Here is a 14,141-nt window from a genome sequence, read left to right on the forward strand (position 1 = left end):
CAAGCTGGGTGACCCTCTGTCACCTGGAAAAATGCAAAGTCTATGTGAGGTTATTCAGGGGGTCAACCATAGGAATATTAAGTAGCTGTGTGTTCCTATTCATTTAGTTTGCTACATCAAATATCCTAAAATTTCTTGGAAAAAAAAAACTTAAAATTCTCACAAAGACATGAACCATGTCAAAGGATTGGAAAACTGAAGAGGGGTTAGAAATCATGCTGATTTTACAGGGAGTGCCAGCGTCATATTTCCTGTCAGTGGGATGTGACAAAGAAATACAGCTCAAGCCCTGCTGCTCGGTATAGCATTGGCTGGCTTAGCTTTATCCCCCCGACTTGCAGCCCGACAACCCTTAGAGCCAGCTTTTACCACCATTTTCCCAGCCCCTGGACCCTGGAGTGTTTTATTTTGTGGTTGAATAGTTCAGATAATTTTTCCCAGAATGTGTGATGAAAATAACTTAAGAAAGACAAGATGAGAGATTAAAGGTCATTGTCAAACAATGATTAAAGTACATGTGTCTTCTTTTGCTTCATGACACAAATCTACTCCCTTCAGAGATTTTAATGATACTTAAAAAAAATTCATGGAAAATGAATTAAAAGATGAGTTTATTTTGCTGTAAAGGCATTTTAAAACTGCATATACACAGAAACGATAACATTACATATCCCAGCTGCTGGTTCATCCTTGTAACGTTCATTTTGCTTTTGCTTAGGTATTTTATTGTTGGGCATCTAAAATCTATTTCAAAAGCACTAGGTAAAGCTAGACGTATTAAAGGCAGCCTATAAAGTTTACAGTTTCAAAAGACTAACACACCTAGGGCATTTTAGTATGTGTTTGGGCAAATAACTATGACTCACACCCAAATTCAAGTCTTAAAAAAACCCCAGGATTTAAGTTGTTAATCTTCCTTCCTGTTGGAAATCACCCATATGTGTGAAAAGTTCTCTCAGCCCCTGATGACATCAAAGTATTCAGTGAGAAAGTGGTTTTCACAGGGATTCATAGTAGCATAGAAATATTGTTTATTCATTTTCAAACATACAACTCAAGACTGGAAAATTTCTACTTGACCCATACTTCAAACACCCCATAACATCTGTACAGTGTCAAGTATGGAGTTTTATTTTTAATAACTTCTACAGTGATAACATTCATAGTTTAAGTTCAGGGAAAATAAAATAGGAAAACTAAAGATTACTCAGGGAGGAATTTCTGCAACTGACATCTATTTCAAAGAACCCAGATAGCTCTCATAGAGCTTGCATTTAAATGTTTGAAATTTCAACAGCTCAGCGGCATTACTCTTCAAAGCGTGTTCTTATCAACAATTTTAATGGTCTGTTGGCTCAGTCTTTACAGCTTTATCCTAAATTTCAGTACTTCAGATGGGTTTCTCCTCTCTTCCTTTTATTAAGAATATGTGAGAGCTTTAGGAGGCTTCCACACACTCCAGCATGTGTGCTTTTTTCCTTCTGGATGCAGGAGAGAATTCCAGGCCTACACTGCTTGAGTTTGAATCCCAGCTTTACCATGAATTCAACTTGCATGACCATGTGCAAGTTTCTAACACTTCTCAAATGTGCCAGATTCTTACATGTAAAGTTTGCCTGTTAGCAGCGTTTTCTTTGTAAAGTTGTGGTGTTAATTAAATGCATTAGTTAGTACTTGTGAATACATTCAGAATAAGGCTTCATCTTGAAAACAAAGAGTATGTACATTCATTTTATTGTATAAAGAAATACACACACACAATTGAATACAGATATTCTGCATTTAAATGAATTGTTCCTAAAATGACCATTTTTTTTTTCATAATGAACTTGCTCAGTTGATGACTTAGGAACTATGGTAGGGGAAATGTCAGGTTTTTGAGTTTCAGGTAAATGAGAAGCTTAGTGACTGTACTTTATTAAAGCAGCCACAAATGAGCAACGAAGCAAATTAAATCTCAAAGAAAATCTTTGCAGCGTCCATAGTACCCGTCTGTTGGGACAAGTCATACATTGTCACCTTTTCTGCTGAATTATCACTTTTGTCAAGGCTTTGGAAAGGACCGGAATGAATGGCCTTTGTGGACTGGAGTTGTAGTCCTTCGCACCAGTGTTCCGAGTCTCCCATTCAGAATTGCTTATGTATTTTGCAACTCCAATGTGTTACCACATTACCATCTGTTAAGTTTCCCCTGCCTCCCCTTCCAGAAAAAAAGGAATACTATTACATCTTGTTGTGTACAATTTTGTTTTACCAGATTCAACCCAGTAGCTTTCCTTTGCTTATGTAGGGATTTAGGGCATTTTTGTTATCACCATCAGAAAATGTTGACAGGCTTCCAGAAATGTGCACTAAAACTTTGATGGGGCTGCAGGCAAGATGTCACAGAACCTCAAACTTTTTGGAAGAGTCTCTAAGAAAACTATGTAAATGTGCTCACTATGAAGGCTCCATTGTCTAAGTAAAACTCGTTCCGTTTTTCAGTAAAGGTGTCAGAAGACTTGTGAATTTTTGACTCAAGTAAAAATTGAAAATATGAAAACTGCCTCGTCTAGGATATTTGTCAAGCCACTAAGGGACTCAAATTTATAGTATTTACACATTCAGATTTCATGTTTGGTTATTAATCATCATCTCTAAATATATGGTCGATCTTATGTGTAAACTCTTCCAATTTACATTTATTTTTCTGAGCAAACTGATGCAAACCTTGGAACATGATTTTGCAATTTCCTTGTCTGTGTAGCATAGGGAATGATATCACTCAGCATGATTCAGCTAGTTGTTTGTGAGAATAAAGCTCTGAAGAGCATGTTGGCGTTCGCAATAGGAAATATGCTGTTCTATTTACATAACCTTTGCTTGTCTATTTCCCTCCTCCTCCTCCTCTCCCCTTTAGGCCAGGACTTCTCAACATCAGTGAACCTGCCACACAGCCATGGCTGGCTGACACGTGGCCAAACACTGGCAACAATCACAATGACTGCTCCATCAACTGCTGCACAGCAGGCAACGGGAATAGCGACAGCAACCTGACAACATACAGTCGCCCAGGTTAGGGACACAGAGAGAACTTGGACAACGTGTTTTCATGAAATGCTTGCTATAGACTAGCAGACTAGCCTGATGCCTGTACTTCTCCCATCCCCAATCTTCCATAGCTTACCTTCCATGAAGATTTTAGTATAGCATGTAGAGTGTAAATTCTAGAATAGAATAGAATTCCCTGTAGAGTGTAAATTCTAGAATAGATAGCAAATAAAGAAAAATGAAATCATTTCCAAATATCTCTCTTTTTAAGAATGTATGTGGTTATGCTGTTTAATTGCAAACTATTTAGTTATTTGTAGTATTATTTTCAGCATTCAGGGAATGACAAAAGTTCAATATATCCATAATTGTAAGAAATGTACCATAGTAGTAACAGGATTTTAAGTAAAAAATAACACAAACTTTAAGTCACATTTTATTGTCTAAAAATACTAGAGATTTAGGAAATATGTGTTTTTTAGATGAGTGTGTGCATATAATTATTTCCTATTATATATTTTTATTAAGAAATATTTTGTACTTAGCCATAATAGGAAAAGATTGGATGCAAAGTAAAAAAGATTTCAGATAACAAAATAAATGTTCTTTTACAAAAAGTAATCAGTATTCACATAGAAAATATTGAGCTTAAAGATGACTGTGGACATAATATAGCATTTGTAATTCAAGGGAAAAACAAGATGACATTTAAGCTATGGTTTAATGTCTTATAAAGAATAAAACCTAGAATAGTCTGTGTGCATGTACCCTTAAATCCTTCTTATGTTTTTTCTTTTACTTTTAAAGATTTATTTTGCTTTTATGTGAAAGGCAGGGTTACAGAGAGAGAAAGACAGATCTTCCACCTGTTGGCTCTGCTGACTCACTGCCCCAAATGGTGACAACAGCCAGAGTTGAGCCCATCAGAAATCAGGAGTCAGGCACTTCCTTTCTGTCTCCCATTAGGGTGCAGGTGCCCAGACCTAGTTCTCTTCTCCTGCTTTCCCAGACCATAAGCAGGGAGCTGGATAGGAAATAGAACGGTCTGGACAGGAATCAGCACCCATTTGGAATGAGGGGATTGCAGGTGAAGGATTAGCCTAGTTATCCTGAAAAGCGAATATTCACATAATCAGTGGTGAGAGAAGCACTATGCTGACACTTACAAGGAAGAAAAATGGTGATACTTATTAAAATTGAGATTTGGGACTGTCTTGACTAATGTGGTAGCCAGAGGCTACTGATCGCTATTTATATTAAATTAGTGGAATAAATACAATTTCAATTCAATTTCTCAATTGCTCTTTGTAATTCAAGTGCTCTGAAGTGACATGTGCCCAATGGATACTCAACATACAGAGCCTGTGTCCATCATTTCAAGCAAGTTATTGGAAAACATTCATACAGAATGATCAGCAAAGCAAAATTAGATTATCAGAACATTAGTACCTTTATGTTATTTCTTGACCACTATTAAACAAAATTTAATACATAGGAAGACCAGATGAATTACATATCCCTGCATCCCAGGCCTTTATGGTTGAAATGCACAGTTCAGTTAGATAAAGAATTTATAGATTTGCTAAGAGTGTATTCATGCTTATTTATTCAGAGTAGCAAGCATGTTAACTTATCATTTCTTAAAAACGTTGTTTAAAAACAATTCTCTAAAAAAAATTCTCTAACTTGATAAGGTTGGTAACAATTTTAAGCAACATGAACAAAGTAATGATGTTTTAAGCTTAATTAAAGCTTTTTGTTCCCTTTGTCTGAAATCTCAACCCATATACTTTGTTCTGTTGCTTCAACAACTGTTTCTAATAGTGCAGTAGTAGCCCAAGACCAGACCATTTAAAGTTGACAATAAAGGTATTTATACCTTTATTTTTTTAAGTGATATCATTAATAATGAAGTTGGCAAAGAAAAACTATGTTAAATTGGATGAAATATTTGCTAGAAGAAATTCAAGCTCAAAATGATTCTCCATGCAGATTCTGTCTTATTTCATCTGGTTTTGTTTTCTTTAGAAAGTGTATAAGACTCTGTGTGTCGGTCTTCCTTAAGTCCATTTGTACTATAACTAGCAAGTTCACTGTGACTGGCAAAGCTACTTAGAAATTTAAAACCAAGAACCCTGCAGAATGACGTTTTCCTTTTCCTCTCCATTGCACATAGCTGATTGTATAGCAAATTATAACAACCAACTGGATAACAAACAAACAAATCTGATGCTCCCTGAGTCAACTGTTTATGGTGATGTGGACCTTAGTAACAAAATCAATGAGATGAAAACCTTCAATAGCCCAAATCTGAAGGATGGGCGTTTTGTCAATCCATCAGGGCAGCCCACACCTTACGCCACCACCCAACTCATCCAGTCAAACCTCAGCAATAACATGAGCAATGGCAGTGGGGACTCCGGCGAGAAGCACTGGAAACCACCTGGTCCGCAGAAGCAAGAGGTGGCACCAGTTCAGTATAACATCATGGAGCAGAACAAGCTGAACAAAGGTGATACGCTTACCATTCTCTCCCATGCTTTGCTGTACTGATGCTCTTGACTCGTCAGGATGAGCTGTTGATGAGACTTGCCTCAGACTCTCAAGTCAGACCATTTCTTTGGTTCCCAATATTTTCTTATTTCTTTGGTTTCAAAATTTCCAGTGTCAAAAAGTTCATTAGCACAACAATAACACTGGAAAATTGATTTTATAATAATATATAAGCATTTTCAAACGGTTTTGAGATTAATTTAAATTTAATAGTAGGTAAGGAATTGCTGAGGACAGATAATCTTTTATTCATAAGGCAGATGTCCAACCACAATACCTCACATTTTCCATAAATAGACTATCCCATTCTTTCCACTTGAGGATGAAAGATAATTGCTTCTACATGGTCATATAAATGAATGGCATTTTTATATTAAACTGAAGGAAAATAATTAAATTAAGCTTGAACTGGAGAAGTGGTTCAATTTGTTGTATTATACTTACCTCGTGTGGGTACTAAGACTTGCAATATATATAATTTTAAGGCCTACATTTCTTTGGTTGGCCTGATTGAAGTCTGTCAGTATAGAATCTAAAATAAATTGAGTTTAGAATTAACTTGAAGCAGCAGAATAGTATTTTATGGCCTGAGGGGAATGTTTCTCCATTGTAATGTGTGAGAGTTGGAGGAGATAGGTATTTGGTTTCTTTGTAGTCCTTTAGGCTACTGCTTTAATAACCTGATTTGCAAAATATACCTCTAGAAAAAAGGTATTGCTCTAATGTGGGGCAATGTTGTGCAAGTACCCAAGTAAGAAATACATTTTATTGTAGATAATTTGAGACATAAACTCATGGGCATGCATGTACTTCCGAAGTGTTTTGTAGTAAAATGAAATTACCTTTGAATTCAATTTTTCACTAACTTTTTTGTAGTATTGTCATATTTTCCTTTGGCTTGAGTTGGAAACATTTTCTTCAAAAATATAACACATTGCCGATGAAGATTACAAAAAGATAAACAATTCCTTTGATAGTCTTTGTTTATCGGATGTGTTTTAAATTGGTTACGAAGTCATCTAGCCTTTTCCCACGTTCAAAAAAGCAGCTGATTGAAATGACAACCTAATATAATAAATATTTAAGGAGAGCACTATATGAATTCATGACAAAGATTGACAAAAGTGAATAGAACAGTTTCTGCAATTATGGGATTTACAGGGGGGATTCAAACTGTTGTCCCATTATTCTTCGTTAGTGTGTGGTTTTACTCTTGACTTTGGAAAGCTCTGACAGGCTTCTGTACAAATATTTCCAATTGTTTACATTGCCTGTAAGCAGATTTGGTAGCTCTGACTGTAATAAAGACGCTGGAATGCAACTAGACTGACACAAGATTAACAGACTAAATTCCACTGGGGAGCTTACCATTTGGATTTTCACCTTTGCCTAAGTAAGCAGAAGCATTTCTGGGGCCAATTAAGACATTTTTGTTTCCTTATCGTGGATATAGCTTTTGTCAGATATAATCTTGCTGACAGTTTTCTATTTTAATATGTATTTTAATATAATTTATGTTGTATGATTTGCAAACATGGTGGTTTTATGATCTCTATTACTATTATTACGTTTTGTAATATTTTAACCTTAGATACCTTATATATAAATATGCTTACAGTTAAAAATATATATATATATGTGTGTGTGTTGTGTGTATAAATCTCCATTTTTAACCTAAAACTTTCATTTCTGGAACATCTGAATGTAAAAACGAAAAGTGAGTAAGTAATCCGGCTAGTTTCTACAGTGATTTAGAAATTTAAAAAAATGATTTGCACAATGAAAATCATATTTATTTTTTTTCCAACTGACATGTCTAGATTATCGAGCAAATGATGCAATTCCTCCGACTATCCCCTACAATCAATCATATGACCAAAATACAGGAGGATCCTACAACAGTTCAGACCGGGGCAGTAGCACATCTGGTAAGTAAGGGGAAAATCAACCTGTCCTTTTAAACAGATGGTGCTCCAAGATCAGTAAGTGAATGTCGGTGGACTGACCAGGTAGGAGACATGTTTAGCCATTTCATATATTTTGTATTCCTAGCATGAGTCTCATCTGTGCAACGCAAGAGACTGCCTACTCGGTGACAGGTGTATGTTCTAAAAGCCAACAATAACTGAGCATCCTATTTTCTTCCTCATTAATGAGTGCTAGCAAAGCCAGATCATGGGTTATCTTTCAAAGGAGTTACATTGTGTGGGGGTGAGGAGGCAGCATTATAGCGGAATAGATAAAACTGCCTGCTGTGATGTGGGTATCCCATGTGGGCACTGATTTGTCTCCTGGCTACTGCTCCATTTTGATACATCTCCCTGATAATGGACTGAGAAAGCAGAGGTACATAGTTCATGGATCTGAGTTCCCACTAGCCAGGTGGGAGACCCAGAAGAAGCTCTTGACTCCTGGCCTAAGACCAATCCAGTATAGGTTGTTGCCCGATGAATGAAGCTATAGTAATGGATGGAAGACCTCTCTCTCCCTCTCTCTCTCTTTCTCTCCCCTTACCCCTCCTTCCCTCTCACTCCCATCCCTCTCCCCCTCTATTTCTAATGTTTAAAAAAGTTTTTTTTTTTTTTTTTTATCATTTTGTGGGAGCAAGCCTTTCCCCTATGTATTAAGGCACTGGTTAGGACACCTGCATTCCACATTAGAGTACCTGCATTCTCTTACCAGCTCAAGCTCCTGATTCCAGCTTTCTACAAGTGCACACCCTGGAAAGCAGCAGATCATGCTCTGATAGTTTGGTTCTCTGTTCCAGGCTTTGACTCCGGCCATTGTGGGCGTCTGTGGAGTGAACCAGCAGATGGAGTGGCGGGGGATGGGGGAGGGAATGCTGTGTGTGTTTTTATCTGTCTTTGCCTGTCATTCTCTATCAAATAAAAGATATTTTATAAAGCTATTTTCCTCACCAATCATACCTAAAAATATTATACACATAATTTGCTGAATATATTATGATCTGAAACTGCACTTTGAAAGCACATAGTGTTTGAGGATACTTGAGCAGAATCAAAGGCCTAGAAGTCAGTAAGAGTAGCTGTAGGTCCAATGGGGACGAGTCTCTGTTTCCGATCTCTCTACGGTTCCTCAATGTTTGTACCAATAAACTTCTGAAGTAGTCTCCCAACTTCAATCTGTAAGTGCCTTGAAGGCCACATTGAGGCCTTTTTCCTGGGATCTGCGTGCTATTACAGCTGTTTGCCAGCTGCCCTTCTGATAGGTCCTACAGATGGGAGCTTGCTGGTACTTACGTCCTGTTTTTCTATTTAAAGGCGGTTCATTATTCAAGCTAACATGTGGCAAGTCACATCACAATGAGAATAAAATCGCTGACCACAGGACCAGCCTGTGGCTCCAAGACACGGTGAAAATAGCACCTGCCAGCAACTGGATTATATTTGTTGCTAGGTGTTTTTTAATTAAGTGTTTCTGCCCTTCTTCTGTTTTTCTGATTTTCTGTTTTGAGTAAACCATATTAAAAATATTTTAATTGTTGAGGATTTTATGCATTATATCTTTGAATTCTTAGTCCCTTCCGGAGAGAACCATTTCTTAATGGGAAAAACTCTAGTTCTTCCATTCCCACAGGTTAGGTAGCTAGATCTTGAGGTTTTATAGTTACCATTTGGTGTTCTGTGAATAGTTTGTGAAACAGTATAAGGGTGTACGTTAATTATGGTGACAATCAGGGGAGAGAGCAAATCAAGTCAATGAAATGTAGGAGATATTTTGTGATGTTGGACATCTTGAGAACATGTACATGTTATAGTGGCTGTGTGTCAAGAAACCAAAAGAAAGATGCTGATTAGTGTCAGCAAGGCCACAGAGTGGCAGAAGAGAGCACAGAGACGCCTGGGCAGAGGGCTGGTGGGCCTGGTTCATTAATAACAGCCTGTCCCTCAGCCCACACTGGGTGCAATAACATGCCTGAGCAAGAACATCTGGTTTAACACACAAACCCGTTATACTGAAAACTCCCTCCTGAGTTTGGAAAAAAGAAAAAAAACTGCTAAGACCTGTTTCATGCACCATGTAACTTGGAGCTGTTGCTGATATGGTTAGAAAGAAAAACATATGACCAATTTGATGAAATTGAAGTATCACATGAAAATAAAAACAATTTTGGGCTTATTGTCCGTAACAGCTATCTGAATCTGAAATGTATCAGGGAGAAACTACAAAAACTTCCGTCCACAGCTTTTAAGAATGAATGCTGTCAAATTCATGGCACACTATTTTAAAATCCAAGTCCAGTCTCTCAGAGCAGAGAGTTGGAGCACTTGAATAATTGGACTGTTTCAAACTACTAGGAATAATCAAGCAACATCATTTTACTCTAAATCATAATTTTAGAAGCAGTAGCTAGAAATCCTTTTGTCTTTTTTTGCAGATTATTTTCCTGCCTCTTTTGTCATTAGTTTTATTCTCCCAGCAATTATTTTCCTGCCTCTGCCTTTGTAAAGCAAGCTGGTAATATTATCGTGCCTAAAACACTTCAGTGGACAAGTACAAATTATATATATTCAGTGATTTAAAGCAACAGTGGAACTCTAATAGATCGTATCTATATCGTATTGTATTTTGGGTTCCAGCAATTAAATAATAAAAAGCACTCCAGAAAATATGTCTACAGCTCATTTGTTTTAGATGATAATCCATAATGCAATTAATTGCTGCAGGAAGATCACTATTAATGATATGTCTTGTAAAATTCATTTCTGGTTTTATTCCTCTTTTGCTGTGTATTTTGACAATAAACTTGATAATATTTTACCTCTTCTGTTATACAAAGTTCTGTTTAAAATTAATGAGAAATGTTTGTTTCTACATAAAAAAATACAATTATAAGATTATATTTATAGAAATGATCCACTTGGGAACAATGAAAAGTTTTAACGCCAGAAATAAAAGGTGTATGTTCTGTTTCTGTTCTAGGGAGTCAAGGGCACAAGAAGGGGGCTCGAACACCCAAGGTACCAAAACAGGGTGGCATGAACTGGGCAGACCTGCTTCCCCCTCCCCCAGCACACCCTCCCCCACACAGCAATAGTGAAGAATACAGTGTTTCTGTTGATGAAAGGTAAGAGACCTTCAGAACAGTTGCAGAGATGTGGAGTCCCGCCGAGGCAGCAAGAAATGTAGTAGAGAGAGGTGACTCTGGGAAGCCCAACATAAGCCAGCTAATGAAGATATGGATGCCTTGCCTCTGTCTTCAGTATTTTATTCTCTCTTGGTCCAAGTTATAAAGTACTTCTAAAGCAATGGGAGAGTCCAGAAAAGGAGAGCAGAGGCAGGAAGACTAGAGGTGGAAATATCATGAGAAAGAAATGTGATACACACCAGCCATTCTAATTAATAACCATATTCCCTGTGGTAAGACACCTGTGACTGGTCCCCAGATACATATTGGACCCTGCACAGATCTAGCAGAGGTATTGAGAACCTTTTCGTTATTTTGGAGGTATTTTATTTTTTACTCACCAATCCACAATGAAAACCAATTAGTTCATTTCTATGCTTACTGTAACAACTAGTGATCTGTTTTGATTTCAATTGGGAGGTGCATTGTATTGGACTAAATCAGTTGCTCTCCGGTGTGTCCAAAAGCATTCTCAAAGAAAATGTGTTCCGAGTCCAAAACTCCATCTTTGAATTCAATGTCTTACCTTCTTTAACTCCTGTTTTAGAAAGCAGGTTGAACTAGAGGGACAGAATACACAGCATATATTTGGGATATCCTCAGTTAAATATGTGGAGTGAATTTCTTTATCACTTGACTTTTCAGATTCTGTAATATACTATTGCAGTTGGCAATCTCTAGAAAAAGATTGATATATAGTATTTCACAAAGCTCTATGTCCTTGAAATTTTAATATATCTAACATATCCCAGCATATTTCGATTTGAAAAAAAAAAAACAAATGGTGTACTTTCTATACAAAGAGTTTGTTTGGCAAACATGAATAAGTCAGCCTGTCTTTATTATTTGTTTTAGCTATGACCAAGAGATGCCATGCCCTGTACCACCAGCAAGGATGTATTTACAACAAGATGAATTAGAAGAAGATGATGAAAGAGGCCCCACGCCCCCCGTGCGGGGAGCAGCTTCATCTCCAGCAGCTGTGTCCTATAGCCATCAGTCCACGGCCACTCTGACTCCTTCCCCTCAGGAGGAGCTCCAGCCCATGTTACAGGACTGCCCGGAGGAGATTGGCCACTTGCAGCACCAGACAGAAAGGAGGTACGTTTTGTTGGCATTCTTGATTGATCAATAAAATCCCTTCCACTTCTTAGCATGTTTATTGAATACAAATGATGAAATAATTTCCATGTCATTTGAGCTGGTTCTTGGAAAATCACCCAACAGTCCAAATTATGAACTTATCAAGTGGTATTGTTGACTATCACATTAAACAAATTGACCTATGTGAAATTACAACCATAAAATTAGGTATTAACTCACCCTCTCAAGATGATTGCATTTATAAACACATGAAGACCATGAACATGTCTTGCTAATATGGTGCTGTATTATTGATGAAGGCTAATTTTATGTTTTAATTTTCTTTATACCTAGGTAAGTCTTTGCTTTGGTCTATGGAAAATAGATTTTTCTCCACCCTTTTGAATTATTTCCTCATAATGATTTGCTGTATCACAGCTGCAAATAATGTTGCAGAAGGATGATTTGGGTGTGTTTATTGTATGTTGACCTCAGATACTTTTATTTCAACTTCTGTAATAGTTGGAATGCTTTTGTCCAGGACTGTGGACTCTGGATATGTGATATGTTTGCATGTGCATGTGTGTGTGTGTGTTTGACTTTGTAATATCCGTGGACTGGTTGAGCAGCACCAACCAATACATTTATATTATATATGACTTCACTTGTCATTTCAATGGCATAAAATCAATTACTGCATCATGTTAGCTCTTCTTTCATTGTCATTGTTTGTACTATGTTCTTACCCTTGACACATTATATTTAAAAATATATTACTTTCTATATTCCTGTTAGTGTTTGAAACTTAGCGTGTTGATTGCTCAGAAGACTGTCTTTTTGTATTCTTGAATAACACATGTTGATTTCTGCCTCTGAAATTTTACTTTGTAGATTAAAATACAGTTTATATTTATTAACAATTCCATCAACCAGAAGCTACCGCAGAGTTTAAATTGTGCAATCTTTTTAATGAAAGATTTAGTTATTTATTTGAAAGGAAGAATGTGTTGAATACAAAGTGGAGCAACCAGGACTTGAACTGGTGCCTGCTGGGGATCCAGCATCCTGGAATGCAGCCTACTGTGCTGGGTCACAATGCTATCTCCTAAATAATAAAGAATAATTACTATGTCTTCTAAATAAAATAATAATGTCTCCTAAAAATAAAGAAGTAGCTAAGCTGTCTGTGTTGCCAGGAGTAAGTTTGTTTGCAAAGGTTTAAATGTAAATTCCCTGGAACTTCATGGAGATTGGAAGCCAGGAAAACATCTTTTCACTATTCAGCTCTCAGATCATTCTACTACTCTTTCTAGAAGCAAAGAAGAGACTAATAGAGACTATTTAGCTCTAAACCAGCAACACTCTCATTGGCTCAGATTCTGTATTTTCTCACTCTCTCTCATCAGTAGTAACCTATTATCTTCTCCCCACTTAGCTTGTTTTTCTGTCTCCCTTACGTATCCCTACATAACCCTTACCACCCCCTCGGAAGCAAAACTGGTTTACCTTTCCTTATCCTGGCATGCTGACCTTTTAGCTTCTTCCTCTTCATTTTGCTACTCTTTACTGTTAACTCTACTATTTCTCCACTCTCCCATTTGCTTAGCTCACCCTTCTAGCTATGTGTTCTGCCGCTCAGTGTTGTTTAATTACTTACTTCCTAATTCCCATTCACATCTTAAGCCTCCACATCTTGTTTATGCCATTTTGCTCCCATCCAGCATTCTAATGCTGAAATCTAAAGGCTCTGGCCTTTATTATACTCACTTTCTGCAATGATGCAATTTTATAAATGATTTCAAAAATCAAATGAGATAGTGTATGTAAAGTATCTGAAGTGAGATAAATAATCAACACATACTATTCCCTTCTGCCCTTGCTCCTTTCTCTTTTGATATCATGCCATTGTTTAATTCACTTGTGTTCCTGTTTTTCTTTTTTAATGGTTCCCAGTGTTGATTTTCTGGCCATGTCCTTTCTCCTGAATATTATATTCTCTGGGAAATCTCCACAGGTCCTCATCTAAATTCTACTTTGTTTGACTTTTTACCTTAATACCTTGAGATACTTTTATGGCTATCTGGTTCTGAATAATCAATCATCCTGTATTTGACCAATGTCGTAAAATTAACTAGCACGAAATTCCTTCCAATCTCATTCTAAAATAGCTCTTCAATCTCTTCATCTCCATTCCCACATCTGCCACAGCAGGCTTTTGATCCTTATTCATTGAAATATTGTCCCATCTTGGAATTGGTCTCTACTCTTCATCTCTCTCCCATATCCCTGTTTCTTTTCAATCCTGCATTGCACACAAGTCTGGTAA

The 14,141-nt window shown here is 37.0% G+C and overlaps 1 protein-coding gene across 3 annotated transcripts in view; it reads left to right on the forward strand.

The window, feature by feature from the left end:
* Nucleotides 1-14,141, forward strand: part of ROBO1 (roundabout guidance receptor 1) — a 1,020,189-nt gene that overhangs the window by 977,783 nt on the left and 28,265 nt on the right. For 2 of the 3 annotated variants that reach the window (XM_040980627.1, XM_040980628.1), the window contains 5 exons: nt 2,900-3,054; nt 5,207-5,542; nt 7,404-7,511; nt 10,528-10,672; nt 11,588-11,833. In XM_040980627.1, coding sequence (XP_040836561.1) covers nt 2,900-3,054; nt 5,207-5,542; nt 7,404-7,511; nt 10,528-10,672; nt 11,588-11,833 — 990 coding nt within the window. The remainder of the gene's footprint in view (nt 1-2,899; nt 3,055-5,206; nt 5,543-7,403; nt 7,512-10,527; nt 10,673-11,587; nt 11,834-14,141) is intronic. The other variant, XM_040980629.1, reaches the window with a different exon arrangement.

The sequence above is a fragment of the Ochotona curzoniae genome, unplaced genomic scaffold (assembly GCF_017591425.1).
Source record: "Ochotona curzoniae isolate NIBS_2020 unplaced genomic scaffold, NIBS_Ocur_1.0 contig_3498, whole genome shotgun sequence".
Lineage (NCBI taxonomy): Eukaryota > Metazoa > Chordata > Mammalia > Lagomorpha > Ochotonidae > Ochotona > Ochotona curzoniae.